Here is a 24,900-nt window from a genome sequence, read left to right as displayed (position 1 = left end):
GCACAAGAGAGGTGAGTAGGAGGTAATTTTTTTTTTTCCAAAACTGTAGATTGCTTTTCACTGCTGTCTTAAGGAGAAAACATCTAAAGCAATGAGACATTTTTGTATTACCCACTTGGTCAATGAAATCTGGTATGTATAGTATGGCACGTATGAGTTCTGTAACACATGGTGTGTGTTTGTGTCATGCAGATGGGCTCCAGCGTTTCACAGCTCTTGTGCTCCAGGCCCTACACAAAAAAACAGCCTTTTCCTTCATCCACAGGATTTCATTTCAAATTATGGCAGCTGGGATGATTGCAGGACGTGGCAGTGGGTCAGACTGGCCGTGGTGCTCTGCTCTGGGCTCCGCTTGCTATAGAAGAAGAAAACAGTAGCAGCAGCACATCATGTCAGCTGGAGGTGGTTTGAGGCTCATCCGCGGCCATCCAAAATGCAGAATTAATCCAGGTCTCAGCACTGGGGCTCCCAAAATGTGGCTTTTGCAATGGGCCTGTGCAGACTTCGGTGTCTGGGAAGGTGTCAGCTGAAGCTGAAACTTCTCTTTGTGTTTGAGGCAATTTTAAGATCTCTTCTCCGTGGAGGTTTTCTGCTGAGATCTGGCCACAGCCTTGTCCTTAGTCAGAGCACTTAAGAGTCTTTACACACCTTCCCATTTTCACTAATTATTGCAATGTCTTTGGGGCCTCCTTCCCCTGTTGAATTTGGTTCAGTGTCAGCAAATACCTTGTACTCAGAATTTCTGGAGGGGGGTAAAAAGAGATCACCAGGAACACAAAGAGTTTGATGACCTAGCGTTCTGTCTTTAAGAAATTGAGGTAAAAAAAATACAGGTGTCTTTTATCTGAACAGTGGCTAATTTATTTAGAGCAAAAAGCACATTGCTTGCATTGTCACTTTTTTTTTCCTAAATGGAACAGTCAACTGGTTTTAATTGTATAAAGATATGTAGGAATGGAATGAGAGTTCAAACAGCTCTTTTACAGCACTTTAAATGGGCATGGTACTTCATATATATCCCCTCAATAATGCATACCAGATGAAAAGATACTGTGGAATTCGTGTAATAAAGGTAAAAGCCCATATATCTGCCTGTTCTAATGTATGAGAACCAAAACAGAAAAATTGCATAAGGCAAAAATAACAACAAAGCCCAGCACAGGTCTCGAAGTCGAGTTTCACTTGCTGTGAAGCGCACCAAGAAAAGACATGCACAGGACTTCCCTGAGCAGCGGTGAGCACAGTAACGGGATGGACTGCATACATCAGCCTCCCAACGGCTGCCCTCATGCTCTCGTGCTACAGTTAAAGGTATTTCATCTCCCTTCTGGTCTCTGGTTTACCTGGACCTTCTGGTATTACAGTGTCCCGGGAGCTAACTTGTGACCTCCTGTGCAGTTTGTCTGTGAGCAGCTCTTTTTTTTTCCTTCCCTGCCTCCTTTAGCTGTTTTTCACTACACTTTAATATCCATTTAAATGAGGGGAACTGGTTCTTGCACCTTGAACTATTTAGTGAATGCCTCTGGAGATGTCGTCACCTTCAAGAGCAGAGCATGCCCAACGGGGTCCTTCTAGTTCCAGTCAGGGTATACGCAGTAAATGGGCATTGCTAACCGACCTGCGCCGGCTGGCTTCGCGTGCTCAGCTCCGTCTTTCTCACTGCTGGATTCTTTGCTCTTGGTTTGCCAGTCAGCACTGAATTTAGAGCCATTTGTAAAAGTACAACCACAAGAAATGAGAAACTGAATCCACTGATTTCATTCATCATTTTTAAACATGACTTGGTGTGACCTCGATGCAGCAATTGATGGTTTGGCTTCCAGGTCTGACTGGGGATGCAAGGTTCAGTGACTGTCCCAAAACTAGGGCTGTGAAAGAAGGCTTCATTCTGCACCGTCTAAGGAGAAGTTACTTTAGCCCTTATTTAAAAGGAAGGCTGTCTGTAGCATCTTCACAAGGATAACTTCCTTTTGTGTGTCAGTTTTCTGGGGACAGCAGCAAGTTATTTGCTGTTAGCCTGCTAAACTCTTCCTCTTTTACGAGGAAAAAAAAAAGTATCTCTAGAAAAGGAAAGGTCCTTTTTAACAGCATCTGTCTCCCTGAGACACAGTTTCTGTGTGGTTCATTCCTTCTGGTTGTTGTTATTACAATTCTTCTGGGACTTGTCATTGCTGTCAACCTCTAATGTACCTTGTCAGAAGGACAGCGTGACTCAGTCCACCCTCGTCTTGCCCCAACCACTGCATTATATCAGCCAGGTCAGTTTTTGCTGAGAAAGGAACGTCAGATTACGGGCTCCCAGTAGAGACCGGGAGACCGAGTTATGATTTACACGTTTACTGTGATGCTGACATCTCCTCAGAGCTGAGCAGTAAATGCTAGAACAGGTTTAAAAGCTTTTTGCAACTTGCCAGTATTTTGTTGTTGATACAGCCTGCCACTTGTTAACATGATCCAGCAAGTACCCTTTAATAACCCCATTTGGGGAGCTTGTGAGACTCCAGAGGACTGCTGGAGAAGCTCTGTTTTGTGGTGCTGTACTTCTGAGACCTACTTATCTGTCACGGTTGCAGTCAGCTGAAGCTTACGAACTCCTGCTCATTATAAAGTACTGATTGGAGGCAGAAGTCTTCTGGGGGGGATCTTCTTTTCTGTCCCAATCTAACAGTCTCTTGACTTTAAACTTAAATGTGTTCCCTAGATAGAAGTAAAGTTAAATAAGGCTTTGCAGAAATTTTTAATGTGAAGGTATGAAACGTCTTTTTGAAAGTCTTTTGCTTGACTGAGTTGTTTTTTCATGTGCTGCCAATGTCTGTTCCCACTTCTTGACCTTTAATAGACACTGAGAGAGAAGATTAGGATGTTTCTAATCAGCTGCATCTCCCCTCTGGGAGCACTATTAAATCCTGGCTCTCAGCTTTGTCTCTGCCGAGTCTTGCCAGCCCTCCGTGTTTTTGGTTTTGTTACCAGCTGAGGTTGGAGTTCGGTCACCTCAAAGGTTCTTGTTCAATTGGGGGAGTTTCTTGGATCCTTTCTGTAGGAGTTAAGACACTGGTGAGCGACTCTGCTTGAAGGCAGACCTCTTCGGTTCATGTGCGTTGATGAGGCAGACCTTATTCAGTGAAATAAAGTCTTTTTTTTTTGTGTAGTATTATTGCTAGGGACCCCTCAGTAATCCCACCCACCTCATCATTAGTAGGGCTTCGTCAAAGGTCTTCAGTAACAAACCTGAGTGGATTTGAGTCGCTGAGTCAGGTGCCTCATAGATGTTCAAAATATTACATCAACCGGTTTCTTTTGCCACCCAAATTTGTAATTTCATTAAAATAGCAAGTTTGTTGGCAGTAAATTGGTAACGAGTACTGAGTCTCAGGCCGTTGTTTCGAGAGGGTCTAAGTGAGGCTAGCAAGTCCGCGGTCACGTGGCTCAGCCTACGTTAGAAGGCCCAGTGATACAAGTGAGCAGTTTAATGTCAAAGCTGCGACTAGGCTTTGTCAGCTGGAGCCCCCCTTGAGTTGCCTATCTTCCCCGTTCATCTCAGCCATCAACAACATCATTGTTGTGATTTAAGTCTTGGGAAATTTATCCCTGAAAGCAATACAGACAACGGATTGCATTGCTGGGGTTTGTGCCCTCCTGAAAAGCTTCGGTGATGTAGGAAGGACTGAGCCCAGACGGTCTTATTTGCCCTTTGATTCCAACGGCTCCTGTTCCGCAACGTGGTCCACGTACCTGTAGATATCCCTGCCCCATCCCATATTCTTGAACACTCCAGAGGCTCCGTAGGTACATGGGAAGGGGGAGAATGATCTGGAGTCACTGGCCAAAGCTGGATGCTTTGTTCCCATCCAAAAACTGACTCATCCTACAGTCCCTGGTCTTAAGTTACTGAGCTTGCAGAGAAATCTGCTCGTAATTTCTTTCTTGTAAGCCCTTTCTTGTTGAGCAGAAATTTTGGCAAAGAAAAGTCGAGGCACTGGAGAATCCCCAGTTCTGCCTGGTTTTACCAGGCCTCCTCAGATCTTTCCTTGGAACGAGCAGGCAAGAGGAAATACTTTCCATTTCAGAGAAGCGTGGACAAACAACGTTGCTTCAGATGGAGAAGAAAAGCGGCAGACGGAGTTACAGCGCTGAATCCTGCTAGCCAAAAGCATGCTCTTGCCTTTATTCAATCATTCCTGGAACACAGTGTTCTTATTGTGTTCCTCCTCGCCCTGCTCAGTGCCTCTCCTTGGGCTCAGGACTCGGGGATATTCTGACCACGATGCTGGTGGGTTTGGGGAAGTTAAAAAAAGAAAAGCATCAAACACATCTCAGAAATGGACCCTCTCCCTCGCCTGACGTTAGGTAACCGTGTTTTCTGAAAACCTGGATCCCGTTAGAAAGGTTCCCGCTGTCTGGAAAACAAAGTACACGCTCGCCTGGTTTAGTCATTAAGTAAATTTGTGGTTTGGTTGAGACGAAAAATAATGAAGAAAAGCTGTTGAAATCCCGGGATTAATTTGATAGTTTGCAGGCAGTGGTGTTTTTAAGTGGAGCTGCTGCCTTCTTTAGGTTACGAGCAGACCCAGGTATAAACCTGGCCTTCCCTTCCTCCCCGCGCCCCAGAGGCAGCATTTGGAAGTAATTTGTTCCACGCAGGCCCTTGCCATGCGGGCGAGGGGGATGCTCTGGGCTGGAAGCTGTGTTGCGTGGGTGTCTGCACGGCCAGCCCGCGGCTGGAAAGCTGGGAGATGCTTTTGGCTGCTTATTTCATCTGCGAGGGAGCGGCATCCCGGGCTGCAGGCAGGGCGGGAGGACGGGACGGATGGCCGCTCGCTTGGCGTGATGTGGGAGGCTCTGGACGGTTGTGGGGGGGTCACTGGTATTTTTACATCTGCAATGTGATACTGTATTGCCCCTTCTGGGAAGAACCCTTTCCTCTGTGACTCCTTTACGTCTCCCAGCTGCCCTGCCTGCCTACGCAGGGAAGGGAGACCATGGGGAAGAGGCAGAGGAGCCCATGCAGAGACCCCCATAGCTCTCTGCAGAGGGTTCCTCCTTTCCACCGACCCCGATTTATCTGGGAGAATCGCTTGGGAAAGCAGAGATGTGGGAGCTGGCACTGCTGCGTGCTGTCTGAAATTGCTACGGTGTGTGTTCATCCACGTAACCACATATATATATATATAAAAAAATCACTTGCCATATTAAACATAGATGTCATTTCATTCTGAGAAGCCAATTAGCAGAGGAGAAAGGTCTTGCCTATCAGCTTGTTGCCAAATTTTCCCCAGCTCTCAGCTTCATCGCAGGGAAAGGAGACTGCATTAGTGCCTGTGTCTGCGCCATAGAGCCCTGTGGCCCAGGGAGAGCACGAGGGGAGGGTCAAAGAGTGGGGGTGAGGACTGGGGTCCCACTCGTTTTGGGGGGGTTTCCTGTGAGCTGCTTCTCACCCAAACCCTTGGGCATCTGGAGCACACTGGGAGCGTGCCGGAGCACGGCGTCCCCTGCCCGGGGATGGGAACTGCAGCTCCTGGGCGTGCTTGCAAGGTTCGTGTAGACAGGCCCTGTGATCTGCAAAGATTTGTATTTATTTTAATGCAAAATGTGACCTTAAAGCACATTGGTGCTTCTGTTCTGCCGTTCCTCCTTATGCATGTCGTCCTGTCTGTGTTCTGGAGCGGCGTCCGGAGGATTTGGTCCTCAAGGTCAAGGTCCTCTCACTGCATTTGTGATGCATTTTCATGTCAGTCACAAATTTAGTTATTAAGACAACTTTTTCTGGCCACGTGTGGATGTTCCGCACATCCTGTGCGAGCTTGATTCTGTCCCTTCCAATAAAATATTTAAAATAATTCTCCTATTGCATATTGTCTGACAGAGGCCGTGACATGGAGGTGTGTGGCTTGTGGGTGGGAGAGATGTACCCTAGATATCCAAAATGCACCCAGGAGATGCTGGGTTTGCCCTGGTTTTGGAGCTGCTTTTGAATGACTGATGGAGCCAGGCTGCTCCAAAGCAGTAAGGCTCTTGTTCAGTCACAGTTAATGCAGCCAAATATCCTGTATATTTTATAGAAAACGTCCCTATTTAATGTCAACCTTTCATAATGGATAAGGATTCATATTAATCATGTCATCATTTAGAAAAAAATATATTATGGTATAAATTCAGACTAATATGTTGAAATGAACCTGAGCAGATACCTGTTGCTGTTAGATGTGGAACAAAATGTTCTGCAACATTCACTTTAGTTCAGGGAGATGATCCAAGCGTCCTGTTAATTGATGCGCAGACGTTGTGTTGCCTGTATTTTCTCTTTTATTTTAATTCATTTCTTGTGCATTTAAGCTATTAAATAAATGTGGGTTTTGGTCTTATTCTGGGGAAGACATGCATTGTTTTTGGGAAGGACTTGACGTTATTGTGTGTCAGAATTGGATTTTTACAGTTCTGATTTTAAATCTGTAACTGGCGGACGAAATACAGTGTGACATTGGGGCGATGAGTGAGCCGAGCCCTGCGTTGGTTGGGAAGGAGGAGCTGGGAGGGCTTATTTGGAGATGCACGGGCAGATGAACTCTTGAGGGACTTGTTCTGCAGTTGCCTTGGAACACGGTGGTTGCATCCTGCTGCCTGAGAGCCCTTACTGGGAAGGTTTGGGTGGAGATGGGGCAATACAGCCACATTATTTAGCCTATCTAGTCTTTATTTGCCTCCTAAAGCAAACAATTTCTTTCCTGTATTTCAGCTTCCTTCCTAGATTCCGACAAATTCTACATCACTTTTCTCACCTGCTTTGCTCTATCCTATGATCTAAATTATTGGTTTCAATGAATGTGTCTTCTGTGCCTTAGTCCTGCCTGAGAAGTAGTATGTCCTCGGTAAATGCAGAGAGAGAAATTGGGAACTCAGGCTGGTAGATCTTGGGTTTAGCTTTTGTAGCTGTACTGTAATGCTTTGCAATAATTACCGAAGCTCCCCATAAAATAATCTCTGCGTACTCCTAAAATGGAATCGAATGCCTTAGAATAAAGGAGAAGAGGAGCCCTTATCTGTACTTTTAGTTAAGTTTTTATTTATTTCCCTTCTTCCTCCAGCGTGGGAGGATGAATAAGCACAGCAGAAGATACAGATTTGCAAAGGCAAGGAGCGCTAAAGAGTGTCGTTTTTTTCATCAGCTTTTAAAAGCCAGACTGTAATCATAAATTCCCTGATAGCGGGAGCATGCAGAAGTCGTCTTTAAGCGTACAAGTGACAGGCTGCTGTTGCTTTTCAAACTTCAGATTTCATTTTTTTGTAAGACGGAGCTTTGATCTGGTTCCTTTGTAATGCTCTGCAGAGCGCTGGGGCCGCCGCGCTCGCCGGCTGCAGAGCTGGAAGTGAACTTTCTTGGCCAGAGCCATCTGGAGACCTCAAAGAACAGATTAACTTGTCCAGAATTGATGTGATCTTTGAAGAAGCTGCCCTTGCCTAGAACACATGTGATTAGCTTGACATTGGCAGTGATAAAGCTGAGATGCACAGCAGTGTCTGAGTACCCACAGTAATTGGGAATGGTTTTAAGTGGAGCAGCCCTGAGGATCTGCAATCAAATTATCAGCTAAATCCCCAATTTTACCCTCTTGAGCAGCCTTTGCATCTTCAGTGCAGATTAAATCCAGTCAGGAGTAAAGGTTTTTAGCTTTGCATCTTCATAGATGTTTTGTTCTTAGCTCCAAAACACGCCCGTGGTGGTGTATTGGGGAACGCTGTGAATGCTTTGGGACACTTGTAATAGTTTTATACCCGGTATGGTGCAACTTCTCTGATGGTTGTTGGTGCCATGGATTGGAAATGGAGACTTTTCTGTTCAGGTGGTAGATTAAAGTAATCTTGTAAGTCAGAATTCTTGGTGGATGCAGCTCTAATCCCTTGTTTAAAGGTGACCCCGCTGCTCGGACACTCTTGTCAGCACGTGCTATTTAAATAGGCTGAAGGGATTTGCTTTGGCTCGTACATCATAAACTAACATGTGCACCTTTTAATTTGATTGACTGGTTGTGATAATGAAATGTGGTATTGCGTGAAGGATGTGACAGTCACTCGCTTGTTGGTAGATGTGAGTATGGGAGCTCTGCTTGATCGTGTCTGGCCAGCCAGAGACTCGGTGAGCTGTCATTTTGGAAGCTTTTTTTTTTCTTGGATGGAAGTAAATAACTTTTTTAACAGAAAAAATATTTTTTTCACACTGAATAAATGGGAGATGTCAAAATAATGAGCTGGAAGGACATCTCAGCATTAGACTGAGTCCTCCCAATCATGAAGGCAAAATGACCAGAGACACCAAATAAGAGTAGTGCTTAGTGCTGGTTTCCTCCTGCAAATGTACTTCTGGAAATAGTCATCTTCAAAAGCACAGGACTGTAAAAGTTTGAACTAAGTCATCAGAAGTTGGTGTGAAAAAGCAGGGTGGGAGCACAGAGCCTCAGTAACTGAGTCTCATTGAGTTGCAGCCCTGGTCTGTGGTCTCTGGGCACCATCCAAAAGAGGTGCCCACCAAAAGAGGAAAGGAGGAGTTGTGTCCTGCTGCAAGGCTCCTCGCTGCTGTGCAGGAGGGAGGGTATTGCAGCTGCTCGACCTGCCGTCGGCTGTGGTGAGAGATCTTGAGTTTCTGAAGAGCCCATTTGGGGTGTCCTTCCCTGGGACTTGCCAACAGCCCCACATCTCCTGCAGCTCAGAGCTTTCCAAGGCAACTCATGAAGTTTGGGTGATTATCAGCTGCCTCATGGCTCAAGCTGTCTAGAAAATGGGATTTCTCACATGTTAAAAAAGAGCTACTCACCCAAACCGTGGTGACCAGAGGTTCGGAGTATGTCATGGGAGGAAATCTTCTGAAAGCACTGTTTTGGGGGAACATAAGCAGAATGCATTGGGGTTTTGTGGTTGTCAGCTTCATGAGTCTTTCTCTCTTGGATTTACTAGTCTAGAGTCTCAGCTGCTTCCTTGATAGTGCAGGGGTTTGGAGGTGCCTCACCATGCCAACCAGGGAGTTTGGACGTGCACTTATCTCAGGGTCAGGCAGGTGGGGGACCCTTGCAAGAGGAGGACTGACAGCCTGCCTGGATTCTATCACAACTTCAGTTCTTTTGAGTAAAAATCTTCTTCCAGAAAAATGCCACTGTCATAAAAATTCAGTGCTAGAGCTGGAGAAGATGGTAGCAATGAAAACTGATGGATCTGATCAGCTTCCCTGTTAGACTGGAAGGTGCTGCAGCCACGCTGGAACTGCTAGCAGACGTGGGAAGACGTCTCTCAGACCTGCCAATAGAGCGTTGTGCAACTTATTCCCTCCACTGAAAATTTAAATTCTGCAGAAGTTAACTGCCTAGAGGTCTTTCATCTCCAAGGAAGTTTCCTTCTTTCTTTAAGTTTTTTTTTCCATGCTTGATTAAAAACATCAATGAAAGAGGTACGTAACTGTTGGGAACCGAAGGGAGTGCCATGTGGATTGGGCTTTGCAGGCAGGATCTGTGAAATCTTCCTCCTGCTGTGGATGCTGAAGGTGATGCAGTTCTTCCCCAGAGCATGCCAGCCCTACGTTTGGCAAAAGTTAGGGACTTTGCATCTTTGATTTAAAATTGAAATAGCCATCATGTGGAGTTGTGTGAAGGAGACTGGGGATCCCGGGCTGGAAGGGGAAGGATGCCCTTAAGGACTCGCGATGCAGTGGGAACGCCAGCTAGGGCAGGAGGACCAAAGAGGACCTCACCTCTCTTCTCACTTATGTTGAAGCTCCAAGATCTGATGGTGCTAATGTTCAGAGTGCTGTGGTGCTGGTCTTGGTTGGAGGAGTTGAAGGTTTGGGGTATTTGGGGATGGGAAGCAGCCAAGACAACATGCAAAATAAACTGAACAGGTAGAAGGAAGCCCTAAGGAGATGCTTGCTGGTTTGCTACAACAGTTTTGGCCCTTGTCAGCATTACCAGAACTGACAGGGTTCAGCAGAGGGCTTTATGCAAAGAAAAGGCAGCTGGTCAGGTTGACTTACTTGGGTCGCTGTGATCTCTATTATAATTGTTCCCCGTGTGATTATTTTGAGGGTTGAGCAACTGAGAGCTGCAGAAGAGACGTGCAGCTTGCTTTCTGTGATGTGTGAAATGTTCTGTGCTCATTTCACAAGCCTTCATTGCTCTTTCTGTCTAAAAAAAATAAAATAAAATTCCAGAAGTCTGCAGGAATTTTTGTGAAGTCTGACTTTAAATGCTCACCTTCCCTTTTATTGCCCTTATCAGCGCGTAGAGCTCGGTATGTGAGGTTTTTAGCTGACTTTTCAAATCGCTCTGAGTGTGCCTGTGTATCCCTTTTAAAGCAGCCTCCCCTCCCAGATCAGAAGTGACCAGGTTTTTTTGTCAGACTTCACGTTCCTTTAATGTTTTCCTCCTAATAGATGTTGAAAGCGTTCTTCAGAGGCACGGCACAAAACGTTCGAACAGTGATATGAGCCAGCTGAAGAGAGTTGTCAGGGAGAGGGAACATTAGGAGAAGGATTGAATACAGATGGATTCCTCAAAAGTAATGTAACCTGTTATGATTGCTTTGAAATCCTATACCCTTTCCATCTACTTACGCTTACTGAAAGTTTACATTTGTGTTGATGTATTAGAGGCAGAGCTAAAATGGAAGTAATCCCTGTTGTATACATGCTTAAGTGTGTAATTTTAGCTAATACAACAGTTGTGACCAAACTCTTGCCTGCATCCTCAGTGGGAAGCCCACAGCCATGGAGTGCTGCAGGAACCCGTCCATCCCAACTCCTCCGGAGGGGCCAGGGACCACCCAGCACCCATCTGCTTCCCCTTGGTTCCTTCAGCCATCTCAGATCCCTACCCAACGAACTCTTCAGATGCTCTCTGCTGCTCTGTCTTTGTACCAGCATCTGCAAAGGAGAAACTGATTATCTGTGCATTTTATTCTGTCTGTCATAGTGCTGTCTTAATATACTGCTAGAATAATCCATGCCTCATCCAGAAGATCCTGGCAGAAGGCCCACAAGAAGTTGGTGCTGTATTTTAATTGGGTTATCCAAAAAGCATCCTTCTCTGCCCGCAGGGAAGGCCTGAGCTATCCGTCATTCCTGCCTCAATTTAAGAGGTCCTATCAGCCTCCATCACGGAGCTCTCACATCAGGGGTGACAGGAGGCTGGCACTGCACAGCGCGCCTTTAGTGTTCAGAACTGACCGTTGTGCCACGGGAGGACTGGTGAAGGGGGGCTGGGAAGGTTTTCACTTATTATACCTTGTTTTTTAGGGTGAACTTGTTCAAATTATTTCCAGCCTTAAATATTTGCCCTAGAAAGCTGTTCTGAAATCTGATGGAATATAGAAATAAGGTTGCTCCAGTGCACATTTCCAGTGACAGAAAGTTTGTGTGCTGGATGACGTCCATGGTGACTTGCCATCCCCAGGCACCCGTAAGCGTTCATACCCAACGGACTCTGTGCTGCACCCAAGCATGGAGAAACCTCACAAGGCTCCTTTTGCCTCAAAGAGTCGTGAAAAACCTCAGCTGACTCAGTTTGGGATGCTCTTTGCACCGCTCTGCAACTACCCTGAGCTTCATCCTCCGAGGAGAAATAGCTTGGGGTTTTTGTTGGTTTGTGGCAAGCAGAATATTAGTTTTCTCTTTGTGAGAATAGGAGGGTAATTTGTTTCTAACTGACCCCATAATGGACCTAAACCAATATGATTTTTCTCAGTGACCAGTGAACATCCATGAGCCCTTGTATTACAAGGAAGATTGTCTGGTTCTGTTTCTAGGAGCAGAAGGGCACAGTGAGTAGGAGCTACGTGAGCGATGTGCTCGCTGAAGGCTACAGCTCTGTCAAATTCTGGCTTTAAAATGCTTTGGTAATGCTTCCATCCTTGTGCACTGAGTACCACATTACACATAAATCATTCTGAAGACCTCTGCCTTAAACGGATTGTCTGTTAGCCCCAGGCCATGCCGTGGCTATCCTGTGTTCATCCTCTGTGCAAATATGCAGAAACTGCCAACGTTTGCCTTTGCTGGTGTCTTCCTCGCCTCTGGTCCTTCCATCTGTATGTTTCTCATGGGTTTCTTTGTCTTATCTAAGTGTAAACTCATCAGGGCCGGGACTGTTCTCTGTTGTCTCTAGGACTTTGACCACTGCAGTACACCCAGAAAAGCTTTTCCCAGCAGAACGGGGAAGCACAAATTGCGTGATGTGTCCTCCCTGGAGGTGTTTGCTCAAGGTCCATTGCAAACCACATCAACTAGGTGCCAGTTACTGAGTCACTAAATAAAAGATCATGCTGGTGAGCTTCGTGATCTGAATTAGAACAGGACTGTGGTTTTCAGAGCTGGTAACAGAGCTTGGCAAACCCAGGAATTCATCTGACAAATGCTGCTCTTCATGCAGAGGGGTAGTGGGGGGTTAAATGATGCTGCGTCGCTGTGCCGGTGTGGATGTTTCAGCGTGTTCCTCCTTCTGGCAAATTACAAAAGGACTTGCAGTGACACCAAGGCGCCTGCGTGGCCTGGCTGTCCTGCGGGGTAGCAGAGCTGGAGGCGCGTTGGCAGCAGTAGCTGTTCTATGCCGGCGGCAGAGTCGGCGTGAAGGAGCTCTTGCCTGCTTGTTTCCCTGCCTGCCCCACCGTTCATGCAGGTCTCCTCCTGCGCAAGGAACTCGCTTCCCGAGCTAGCTCATGCACGCAGTCCTGTCTACTGGGACTGTTTTGTTTAAGAGAAGGAGGTCGGCCTGCTCACACGTGTGCTTGAGTAACCTCTCTGCAGGATGAGGCGGGTGGTTGTGTACAAACCAGCCTCCACGGACCCATGAACAGATTGTCCATTGGGAAAGCCAGTGTGATTAGATGGTCCTTCCTGGTGGGATTTGCAAGTGTGTGATGTGCCCGAGTGTGACGTTTGAGGTCGGCTTTAGGAGCTGCGTTGTAAGCAACGGCCATTTCTTGCTTTACCTCCCTCCCTTGGCAAACACGTTGGAGTAAAGCGGGATGTAACAGCAAGCATAGAATGGGTGAGCCGTGCTACACATCGCTTGCTGTTGGAAGAGAAGAAGCCTCTTTTGGCTAAGAAAAATGCTGTCTTCTTATCTGGGTATTGCTTTTAGATGTCCTGCCTTGCTCATAGAATGACAATGCTAAGCAGTTAACCAACGGACACCATAAATCCTGATGGGAACAGGACTTCTTCCATGTAGTCTTGTTCCCTCTCTTCTTCATATTTAACAGTATCATCTCCGTTACTCCATGAATTCCCTTTTGCTTCCACTTATGAGTCAAATTGTTCATGGTTCTATCAGTGCAACTTCATATGAACACAGCTTATTCTGTAGCCTGTCACCAATGCTGGGGCTCCAGGCAGAGTCCTCCTGCCCAGTGATGCAGAGTATGGTCAAGGTTGTGTCCTTCTAATTTGACTCTCTGATTTTTCTTGCAGGCATGGCTCGTGGAGAGAGCCTGTTAACCCTTACTACGTCAACACGGGCTACGCTTTGGCACCAGTGACCAGTGCCAATGACAGCGAGCAGCAGAGCATGTCCAGTGATGCCGATACGATGTCGCTGACGGACAGCAGCGTGTAAGTAACTCCAGTCTGGTGAGACAGTAAGTGGGACAATAGCATGTTTGTTTCTTTAGCGGTGTTGCTGATGTTGTGTTAGTCTTGGGAAGACTTTCCGACAGGTGATATTGGGGGAAGAGCTGAATAGACCAAGGTCATGATCATTTTCACTTCCTTTTCAAGCAGGGTTCTTTTGTCACTGCGCAGGCTACTCGGCCTTGCTGGTCTTGGAAACATTTGCAACATCAAATGGTTTGAGTGAACTAAAATAAACCATAGTCGGAGTTCCTGCAATGTTTCTTGCCAGCTGCAAGAAACATTGGAAGTGTTGGATGGCTTTATATTAAGTGATTTGAGATGTGGTATCTTCTGAATGTCAGATAGAGCCTTCTACTTACCTGCTTCTCCTCTTGAGGATTTTTGCTGCCAAACTGTGCAATTGCTCTTCAGTAGGACTGATGACTGACCAGTTCTAGTTTATTCTGGTGACCACTGCACTTTAACACAACTTGTACCAATTAGCCCCCCCAAGCTTTTTTTCTTTTTTCTAGTTCCTACCTTCATGACAGTGCCCTGGTATCTCACCTATGAGATGTCTTCCTTAAAGATGGTTTATAAAGGGAGAAAAAAGGGGTTACGAGATTTTGTTGTGACTGCATCTCTGTGATAAAAAAAGGATTGGGGCAAAAATATTCAATGTTTCATCTGTTTTTTAGTAGTGCAAATGCAAAATGTCTTTCTGTAGAGCAGAAACCCTTTGATTCTTCAAGCGAAAGATGACTGGTTTACAGAATCAGGAGTGAGTTTTATTAACAGCAGTGCTGTAAACACAGAGTCCTCCAAGAGGCTCGTTTAGTGTCCCTGTGAATGTCAGGAGCTGTCAGACCTTGTTGGAGAAGCTTTCCAGCCTGTGTCATGGATGTTGTTAATGGGTGCTACAACATTCCCCCCCTGCCCTCGGTGAACACAGCCAGCTGGTAAATGTGCGACATGGTAAGGGGGCTTCTGCATTTGCTGTGGTGGCTCTATGGGAGCCGGTAGCGTCCTTGTCTCTGGCTCTGTGGAGGCTTGGAGCCGTTTAGGAGCAGCCATTGAGTCCACTCTGCTCACTGCCACCAGCTCCTCACACCTTATCCATGTCAAGTTGCAAAATGGAGGAGGCAGACCTTGGCCAAAGGGGCATGGGAGGCAGAGGATGCCCCCGGGACAGAAAGCTGTAGAGGACTGCTAATTAAAGGCTCATCTCGATACAAATCCAGCTGCTTTGCCACATCCTTCTGCGATTCTTCATATTCATCAATTTATATGGAGGGGTACTCTGAAGCTAGCAGGGGTCATGTGGCTTCTTGTTATCAGGAGAGACAGATGTAAGAACTCTTCAAAATTAATTAGCTTTTAGCACTTCCTTTTCCACTGGTCCAGCGGGCTCATGGGGTTGCATTGATGGTTATACCTGCCATAAGTTGTGATCATTTATGCCAGAGTTCTTCACACTCCTAATTTTTATTTCAGTAGCCATAATTTCTTTCTTTCACAGGCAGAACAATTTCTGTTTGACTATTCCATGCACTCTTTATTCTTTGCTCCTTTTTCCTTCAGGCTTTTTATCCCTTCTATGCCCACCATAGGCTGCTTCCAGGGCTTTAATTACCGCTGATACGTGCGCTGCCTTCTGCTAATAACTAACCCAATCTCAGTGGTTCCTTTTAAGTAAGTCTCAAAAATCATAAGGGTAAATCTGTGATCCTTCTTTCTGTCCATCTCAAACTGGCTGCATGCAGATTGATCCCCAAATAGGGACTCCAGACATACAGCCTCGACCTTTGGCTTACAAAGACTCTGTCTGCTTTCAACACTTGCTCTTTATTACGTCCTTCTAAAACTCCAGTCCCAGGTTTTGTTCGGTTTTTACACGGCATTGCTGAACCTATCTGCCTCCCGAGTTTCAAAGGAATTTTTGCAGGATTGCTCAAGGCAGCAAAAATGAAGAACAACCAGACGCGAGTTAAAGAAGGGACTCCTGCTGCTTGACAAGACTTGCATGTCTCGGTGCTTTGAATTTAGGCCTCCTCTGAGGAAAATGGCAATAAAAGCCTCGTTTGCTGATGAGTGAGGTTCTTCCCTATGCGTGCTGTTTACATGCAGCAGTTCAAGCTCAATAGTGAAGAAATCCAGCTTCTGCTCCAAGGCAGCACGTGAACTGGGTGCGATCCCGAGGTGTAAACCTCCGTGACCCTCTGTCAGAGGCGAATGTGTCCGGACAATCAGGATGCAAATGTCAGCTAATGGAGGGGTGCTAATAGCAAACCAGGAAGGCGTGCGGGCGCACAGAGAGCGTGGCTTGGTGCGAGGCGTGCTCTTCCAGCGTTGGCCAGCTCAAGGCGGTGGAGAAGGTGGACATGCTGAGCGGTTGCTTGTACTCTGATGTATTGCCATTGTCACCAGCTCCCGTCCAAGCTGTGATATTGCACTGATCGTGGCAAAGCGGGGTTTGGACGCGGCTGCACGCACAGCCCGGCTATGCAAAGCCGCTAGCAAAGACCTGGGCGATGCCCTGGCCCTCTGGCCTCCTGAGCTGGGGCGAAGGGAGGCAGGCACGGGCTTCTTGGGAGCGCCCAGCTCACTGAAGTGTTTTTAAAAGGCATTTCTGTGGTACCAGCTACAAGCACACTTGCCTAAAAGACAAACTTTCAACAGGATGTCTTTCCAAGCACGGGTAAATATTATTGTAATGGGTTGAATTTATATAACGAATACGTTATCAGTCCCTGTTGTTCGAGGAGTTTGCTTTTTGAGTGGCTTAAAAAACATTGCTCTTAAATGCCTGCACTCCGCTGATTATTTTTCACTCTTCCTGTGTCATACGAATTCCTCTGCCCTTGTAGGCAAAACAGCTCCGGTCCTCTCTGCTGAAACCTGTTTTTATACTCAGCACGGCAGCTGTGTTGTTTTAGCTGGTTTATGTGGAGGCAAGGTCTGGAGAGGACACGGTGGAAAGCTCCAGTGAGCGTTAGCCCGGCAAGCGTGCCGTGGCCGCAGGTGGGGCTGGGTCGCTCACCGCTGGTGCTCGGTGGTGGGTCGGGGCTTTGGGGCTCTGCCTCACCCCGAGCTGCTCGGGGGCTGCCCCAGGCTTGCAGCGGCGTTTAAGGTGTGTCCTGAACTGCTCTTGCTGTCTTGGATAACCCCGCATACAAACAGCATCTTCCCCAAGTGGAGGAGACAGCCTTTGGGGCAGGGGGTTGTCACAACAGAGACACTCAGGGGAAATTAAGGCAAATCTAGGGAGGAAGGCAACAGGCAGAAGCTGAAATGCATTAAATCGCCGTGCGATGTTCCAGCTCAGATGCAGAAATGCCTTAGGTCCGTATCTTTCTTCTCTTTATTTCTGCAAGAGCTTAGATGGATAAACAAGAGGTGATATCGCCTCTTTAGCCCAGCACTGTGGTCCAGCTAAACAGCAATACTCCTTCCGCTGGGTCTTATCATGTGTCCTGGCTTATCTTGGCTGGGAGATGAGCTTTGCCTTCCCCCGGGTGCTTGGGGAGCCCTGGGTGCCAGTGGGCTCAGCCAGAGGGATGCCTGCTCTTCCCCAATTCCAGTTTAACCTGCCTCAGAGTAAGGATGGCCGTTCCCCAGAGCGAAGGGGTTCAGGACAGCGCTTGCTCCTTCAGAAAACCTTGCAGATTAAATATTATTCCTCGGATGACTGGCCTTCGGCCAAAACGCCTGGCGACTTTCCCATCGCGCTTCTTTATGTGCGAAACGTCTCTCGATGACGGTGGTGCTTTGATAAGAGTAATTGGTAGGAAATATCAGCTTCGCTGTGGATTTATTTCCTGTCTTTCCTACGGCCGATGGTCCAGAATGACCTTGAGTTCTGCTATATTTAAACAAGTTTAACAGCTTTTTAATTTGAAGGATCCTCAGTGATGGTTTTCAACTTGTTAGGCTTAATGGTTGGGTTTGGAGGCCGTCTACGGAGGAGCAAAGACAGCCCTTGTTAGAAGAGTCCAGCTGCAGAGCCACAGCAAAACCTCCCTGCTCCCCACAGGCTCTTGCAGGGCGGTTTAGAGGGCGCAGGAAGCCCCCGCGTTTCCCCAGTAGCAAACCAATTGCAGTATCATTAAATAAACGATAGCAATACTCTCGCTCCCCCCGTGGCATTTCAGCGCAGAGCTTTCTGGTGCCAGAAAGCATCACGTGATGAAACAAGGGAAAACAGTTTGGGAAAGTTTTCTTTTAAAAGTAGATGTGCTCTTAAGAAAGTTTTGATTTTTTTTTTTTAATATATATATTATTTCTCTATCTATTGAAAATATCTCAAAGCAAGCTACCTGACAAAAGGAAAACAAAAGTACTGGTATTGGTTTTCCTTGCTTTCCCCCCATCTATTGAATGAGGTTTTGTTGGGATAAAATTAAAGTGCTTATCTTTGAATTTGCTTCCTCTGGTTGAGTTGGCACAGTACATTGAACGAAGGAATGTTCCAAGTTCAGAGGTGGCATTGGGGAATCTAGTTAAAATGACATCAAAGGCAGCACAGCAGGGCTGAACATGTGTTTGAAGCCGGATAGATTAGAGGCCATTATCAGCCTTTCGCTACTGTGCTGGGAACAAAAGTCGCTCTTTCCGCTGGGACTGCTGCTGGGGAGAATTAAAAAAAAAAGAGAGAAAGAAAGAAAAATTGCACCTTCTAATATAATGCTGCTTTTCCCGCAAATGGCTGTGTAGCTTTAGTGTGCAAGTTGTGTTCAGGCACCCGGTTTTGTGCGGCGGTCAGGCTGAAATGTTGTCTATTGATGCTGGCCAGCGATGGCTAAAATAATCCCCCAGAGTATTATTTTTTTTTTCCCCCCTGTAAAAATTGCCGGTTGTTTTATTGCCATCCCGTCTGGAAAAGCCGCGTCGTGATGCGATGAAACTCTCTTTACCCGTTGTGACTCTGAAGTTATTTTTCAAATGGAGGTTTGTCATTAAAGCAAATGAAGCCGCCTAATGAGATTGCTCCGCTCCCGTAACGTGTCACTGCCGGGCGCAGCGGAGGTGATGCTCCTGGACGCGCTCTTCCTCGTCCCACGTTACCTGCAGCCACTGGCCAGAGCTGTAATTAGCCTGGCTAATTTTCTGTTCTCTCATTTGTCTTGCTACTAAAACACACTTGTCATTAATCACGGGGTTTATTTTATTTTAATGGTGTTTGAATGCCTGGCTTACTGCATGAAATTGCATTCGTCTGATGTCATTTGGTGGTGATTCTGCCTGCGCCCACATTTCCAGGCACGATGGAGAGGGGGAAGAGAGCTGACGGTGACCGTCCTTGCACAGGCTGGTGCTTGTAATTCGGGAGGTTTGCAGGCAAAACACGGCAGTAAATTGTGTTTCCCTTGCCAAATGGCATCTCAGCGTTAAAAACCTGCCAGTTAAACTGTTTGGCTTATGTTCTCGAGAAGCAGCTGTGCTTGGCCATTGGGGAGGGGGTAGGTGCTAAGTACATTTGGCCTGTGCAAACATCTTGTGCGTTGGGACTGGCTCGTTTGCGCTGCTCAGAGCCGTGCGGGGTGGCACTTGTGCAGGGAGGTTGTTTGGTACTTGCAGCAAACCAAACCCCCGGTTCATTTCCACGTGTCTCTGTGGCACTGCACGGCCTTCCCAAGCCATTTCTTTTGCTGAATCAGGGAAATGTGTAAAATAAAAAAGGAAGACTCTGGATTGCCAAGCTCCAGGCTGGCATTTGGTTTTGCATTCGTTGATTTTTCTCAAAATAACCCAGTGTCACCAGGACGTGGGTCCGTGTCCTTATCTCGTAACTGAGCTCCCCCTCACTCGCATTCTCCTCGTCCCAGGGTGTCAGCAAGGTGGTCACAATGGTGAGGACAGAAATGCAGTTCCTTTCTTCGCCTGAAGCTACACTCAGCCAGTGATGGTTTGCAGGGCTTAGCGTAGCCTGGGGTCTCTGACCCCCCATTGCTGGGAGCCCCCTGCACCCGGACCCCGCCTTCGCAGAAGGGCTGCGTGCGGCTCGGCGGAGCAGGTCTGCACCATCCCCCAGCTCACAGCAGAGCCACGGACCCAGCTCCTGGTCTGTCAGGACCAAGGATCGTTGCCACCACTGTCTCCTTGCTCTGCAGAGACCTCAGTCACCAGCTTTTTCAGCAAGGGCACAAACCCGAGCAGAGCTGGGTCGCTTGGTGTCAGTGCCCATGGCAGCCCTCCCTGACCTCGTCCAGCCTCCTCTGGGGTGAGGGCTAGGTCCTTCCGCACAGTAACTCCAGTATCAAGCCCATCATTTCAGACTGAGCTAGAGATTGTCTTAAGAGCAGCAGAGCCTACCCCTTCACTTTGATAAGCCATTTGAGAAGTTGTCACGCTCTCTTAAAAATATATACCTTGTTCCCTGACCAAGTTCCCCTTGGTGTAGATGCTCACTGAGCTCCCACTCCTCCTCCTCCCCCACTCCTAGCCTGCCCTGTGGTTTACTGTGTACATTACAGGCTCTTTTATAGAAAGCAACCAACTATAAAAGGTACCAGGATGCGGTCCAAGTCCTTCTCCCTGCCCTCTGCCTAGGGCAGCGGTCGCAGGAGCCCGGCCTCGCTCCACTCCCAGCAGATGCTGTGTAAGTCCCCCTGGCACCCGATGCCAGAGTGTTGCTGGTGCGGGGACGTGGGCGAGCATCGTTCCCCGCACGGATTCCTCTCGCTCTGCTGCGCTCACCCTGGGCATGCAAAGCCTTTCTCAAACGTAAAGAGGTTTCCTGCCTGCCACTCTGCAGCGGTGAGGCTTGAGTGGACGTAATGTATCTGAGCAAGGCACTAAAGCAGGGCATGTTGTTTTATTCCGGCAGAGATGGGATCCCACCCTACAGACTCCGCAAGCAGCATCGCAGAGAGATGCAAGAAAGTGCCAAAGCCAATGGACGTGTGCCACTACCTCACATTCCTGTAAGTAGCACTGTCTCCTTCCCCTGAGGTAAATATGCAAAATACGTGAGATCTCTAGTGTACAGTTGCTCTGCTTGCTCGAGTTTAACCCCCCTTAGCGCTGTATTCATTTGGGGATGTTTTGAGATGGAAATACACCATGCAAAGGAAGGGCTTGGTAGCCTTCTGCCGAACTCATCATCCAGGGCTGCCCAAAACACACAGTTTTTCTTAACCTTTCAGTCAGTAGCCGGCTGTTTCTCCCAGACGAGAATGGAAGCGCTGACTGGCATCTACCTGCAAGCAGGTGACGTGCCCTCGGGTGAGCTGGAGGTGTTCGTGGAAGGTGTAGGAGGCCATTGGACATGGAGGCTGATGGAGCTTTCAGCCAAGGTCAGCTGGGGAGAAATGCAACTGTCCCGAGCGGTATTTCTGCACTGGGCAGCCAAAGGGAGCTGTAACCTGTTCTCAAGGACTTGGCAAAGCCCGCCTGGGGGTACGAGGCAGGAGAGCAAAGAAGGTGCAGGCGTAAGTATTTCATTTGCCTGATACCGTCTCCCTGGTTGCTCCAGGTCAGCAGACAGCTCTGGAAGATGAACATGCCTGCGAGGGCTCTGCAGCACCATCTGCAGCTCTGCTCATTATTATTTTCTTTCTGTGAGAAGTTACAGGTGACATTTAGTATCTAGCAGGGAATAAAGGTGCTTCTTTCCCCTTTGGACAGCTGGACTCCAGCACAAATCAAATAGGGAGAAAAAAAGCCTCCATCTGCTTTCTCCAGAAGTGCCTTCAAACTTGACGCAGCTGTTCTCATCCTGCCTGCTCGGAGCAGCACAATCCCAGCAGAAATACACCCTTGTTTTAATCTCATTTAAAAAAAAAAAAAAAAGCCACACCAAAACCACCACTCTTTGTTTTGCCTTTTAAATTAGATTATTTTCCTTAGATTTAAGAGGGTCTCCTGTGCTTTGATCACTGGGTTGACAATGAAAGCCCTGGCTGCGGACGCTCGCTAGCCGTCCTTGCTCAGTCACCTCTCCTTTCACACAGTTGCTTTCCCAGTGTGCTCGCTGGTGAAAAGGCTGGCTGGGTGCCTTTTTATTTCACTTGATGCCGTTTTTACTGTAAGCGTGGCTTTGTTAGAGTTGAAGTTTGAAAGCTTGGCCTTTATTTTTTGGTTGTTGTTGTTGCTGTTGCTGTTCCCCAACAGTGGGAACTACCGAGTGAATATTCTCTGACTTCAAAGCTTGTCAGTGGCTTTACCTTTTGGATAAAAATAATAGTGGCTTTCTGTTGATCGTGCGCACTGGCAATGCCTCAATGAACTGCAGGTTATAAACTCGGAGTGTGGAGCATTAAATATGTATAGTGAGCTCTGCTTTAACGAACTTCCATCTGCCAAACATTTCTTTTGTTGAACTGAATAAGTGTCATTCCAGCAGCAGTTCCTTGCCGGCTAATTGGTTTTACTTAGCATTAAATTTTATCGACCTTTTTGGAAACCAGTTAAAAAAGGGGAGGGGAAAAAAAACAAGGTTTAAATTGGCCACCTGCTGCTTATAAATTTTTATATTATCCTACTTATCTACACGGTCTTTCAGAATTACATATTCCTCCTAAACTACACACAGACACTTCACAAGGATTTTTCTGTGAAACATCCACTGTTCCCATTAGATTCTGTGCTGTAATTTTAGGTCCCAGGGAAAAAGGCATCTTGACGCATATTTATGTGGGAGCGGAGGACTGAGAAGTCGAGTTAGTTCTAGTCTTTCTCCAGGGAATAAAAGTTTAGTTCAGACACTCTGGCACCTCCTGCCAGCCAATTACTGACACAGAATTGGCATCGACTTCAGAGAGGCACTGCTCTGCCCTTGCTTATCAATCAGCCAAGAAAGGAGAAGGTAATTAGACAATATGTTTTGACAACACCAGTGTGAAATGTTATAAAGTTAGTCTTTTAAAATCACCTCTAACTGCACCCTTATTGAATTAAACCACCCCAATTAGCAAGGAGCCATGCAAATATTTCTTGAAGTGTTGCTTTCCAAAGGTGGTGGTTAGGCTACCTCGCAGCCCGTAGCTGAAGCAGCCTCCATCGGCCGCCTGGACCTGGTGGTTAGCACGCGTTTGAACGCGTAGCGCTGACTAAATTGCAGCCTTTGAGTGAAGTTCTTTATGGACTCATATCTAACCAGCGTAGCCAGAGTCCGTACTGATAGTGCTTGCAGAACGCACGGCATGTTTTCCTAGTGATAGCGGAGAACCTCCTACTTCCCAAAAGTCCTTTCAGAAGTCCTTTAAAGACCGTACTGTTCCCTGGCAAACGAGTTATGGGGCTGTTACGCAAAATTCTGAAAGAACTTGTATTGCTTTTGATAGCAGCACTTTTAGTTAGGTCCAGAAGCTATGAACTGTAGTGTTTATATGTCCATAGGAGACTGCCCAGTAGTTTCAACAGCTGTGCTGCCTCCAAGTGACGAAGGCACGTGCTGGTTATGTAGGATGCCCTACTGTGCAGCAGGAGGTCTTGCTGTGTGGATGGTGGTGTTCCGCATGTTTCCACACTTACAAACTCACCAGTGCTCTAAGTTGGGGAAAGTTGTGTTGTGAAATGGCGCTCTGCCCAGGAATGCAGTGGGTGAAGGTGTCTCGCAAGCAACGAGACCTTTGTTTTGTGCCTCTCACGGGAACCCATTACACGGCGGGTAAGTGTTGCTTTTCATGTGGTTTTCCATCTCTCTTGGATTCGAGCTGAGTCTTGGAGCACCAAGGAAGGAAAGAGCAAGCAAGTTCCCAAAGGAAGGGTGAAAGCCCAGAGAACGCAGGGCTGTACTTGTGCTGTGTACGTACCCCGGCTCTGGCATTCATCCGTTCCCAGGAGAGGATGGGAGATGCTCCTTTTTCCCAGCACATTCAGAAGAATCAACCTCGAGCATTAAGACTTGGGATTCGTTTTTTTGTTTGTTTGTTTAACTGCATAAAGAAGCCATTTTGTGATCTGCTTGCTGTAGCTTGATCTCCGGCTGGGAGCTCTCCTGTCCTGCCCCACAATCCAGAAAGCTGCAGCTCTTTACACTGTTCCCACATGAGAAGACAGAAAGCAGAAGCAGCAGCAGAGTGGATCAGGCTGATGCCGAACTTTCCCAGAAGGATGTCCTCTGTGCAGAGGTGGCTTCCATAGTGTTCCTGAGTGGAACAGAAGATTTTGAGTGACTGCTCTGCTATGCTGTAAAATTGAGGACTGTACAGGAGGAGCATTGGTCTCATGCTGGGTAACTACAGCTGTATGGGCTTTCTGCTCCTGCAGGTTGGGAACCTGCTCAGAATTCCCATCAGCCATTTTCTGCCTTTTTCCTCAAATGCCTTGCAGCGGCGGGACTCCTTGCTAATCCCTGAATGCTGCTAAAGTGGATGCTGGAATCCAGCTATCCATGAGCTCTGCCACAAGTGTTTCTGGTATGGAAACACCATTTATCCTTTAAAAACTTATGTCACAGTGCACAGTGGAATGCATTATTAATCTGGGAAACGTGGAAGTTCGGAAGTTCTTTTCTCTTGGCCATCTTCATTTCATCTCCAAGACTGACTTGTGATCTAACATCGGCCACCCAAGCGTCATGGAGGCACCAGACCTCCTGCAGAAGAGGGAGATTTACCAACACAGAATCCTTTGGCCCAGCTGGATCTGTCAGAAACGTCTCAGCCCAACATGTGGATCCCTGGGGCTAATCAGAGACCTCTACCTAATGGAAAATGTTGGAAAACTTGCTATTTCATCTCAGAGCAATTGAGTTTATTCTTCCAGAGGGGAACCCGCAAGCCACAGTGAGATTCTTCACTTTGTGCCTATTCATGTATAAATCATAGTAAAACCACACATTTAGGATGCTGGTGTGTTCTGACGTGCAACTTGGTCCTCAAACCTCAGTTTCTCAGGGAAGGTGAAATGCATCAAAACCCAAGATTTGCCTCTGCCTCATGAAGCAGAACCGATGCAGCTCCCGCTCCATCGGCTCCAAGAAAAGAAGGAGAAAATGTGATAGCAGGTGCTAAGTGGAACTACTGGAGAGCTTGTGTATCTCGCATGTTCTTAGCAGGCTGCTTCTTCCCAAAGGTACCAGAGCTTCAGACACTTCGCGTGTCAAGGGCAGAGGACAGTGTTCTGGTGATAGGTACCCCAAGAAATCCTTCCTCACAGCTGTCACGAGGAAAGGTTGCTCCATCCAGACCAGTTCAAGCAATTTCTTTCTTGCCAACCCATCTGGCATTCAGCTTCCCATCCATTGTTCTCTGCATCCTCCCCAAGTCAGCATGATTTGGTTCTGGACAGACCTGTCTGAACTAGTGGCATAAAATAAAAGTAGATAGATAATTAAATAAAACATCAGATAAAACAGCTGTAGCTAAAAC

The 24,900-nt window shown here is 47.2% G+C and overlaps 1 protein-coding gene across 1 annotated transcript in view; it reads left to right on the top strand.

Moving 5' to 3' along the window:
- The window catches only part of AXIN1 (axin 1), a 72,897-nt gene that overhangs the window by 28,141 nt on the left and 19,856 nt on the right, over positions 1-24,900 (top strand). The window contains exons 3-4 of the mRNA XM_068420098.1: positions 13,445-13,585; positions 20,412-20,508. Coding sequence (XP_068276199.1) covers positions 13,445-13,585; positions 20,412-20,508 — 238 coding nt within the window. The remainder of the gene's footprint in view (positions 1-13,444; positions 13,586-20,411; positions 20,509-24,900) is intronic.

This window comes from Nyctibius grandis, chromosome 30 (genome assembly GCF_013368605.1).
Source record: "Nyctibius grandis isolate bNycGra1 chromosome 30, bNycGra1.pri, whole genome shotgun sequence".
NCBI classification, from domain to species: Eukaryota; Metazoa; Chordata; class Aves; order Nyctibiiformes; family Nyctibiidae; genus Nyctibius; species Nyctibius grandis.
This window is presented reverse-complemented; position numbering and strand designations above follow the sequence as displayed.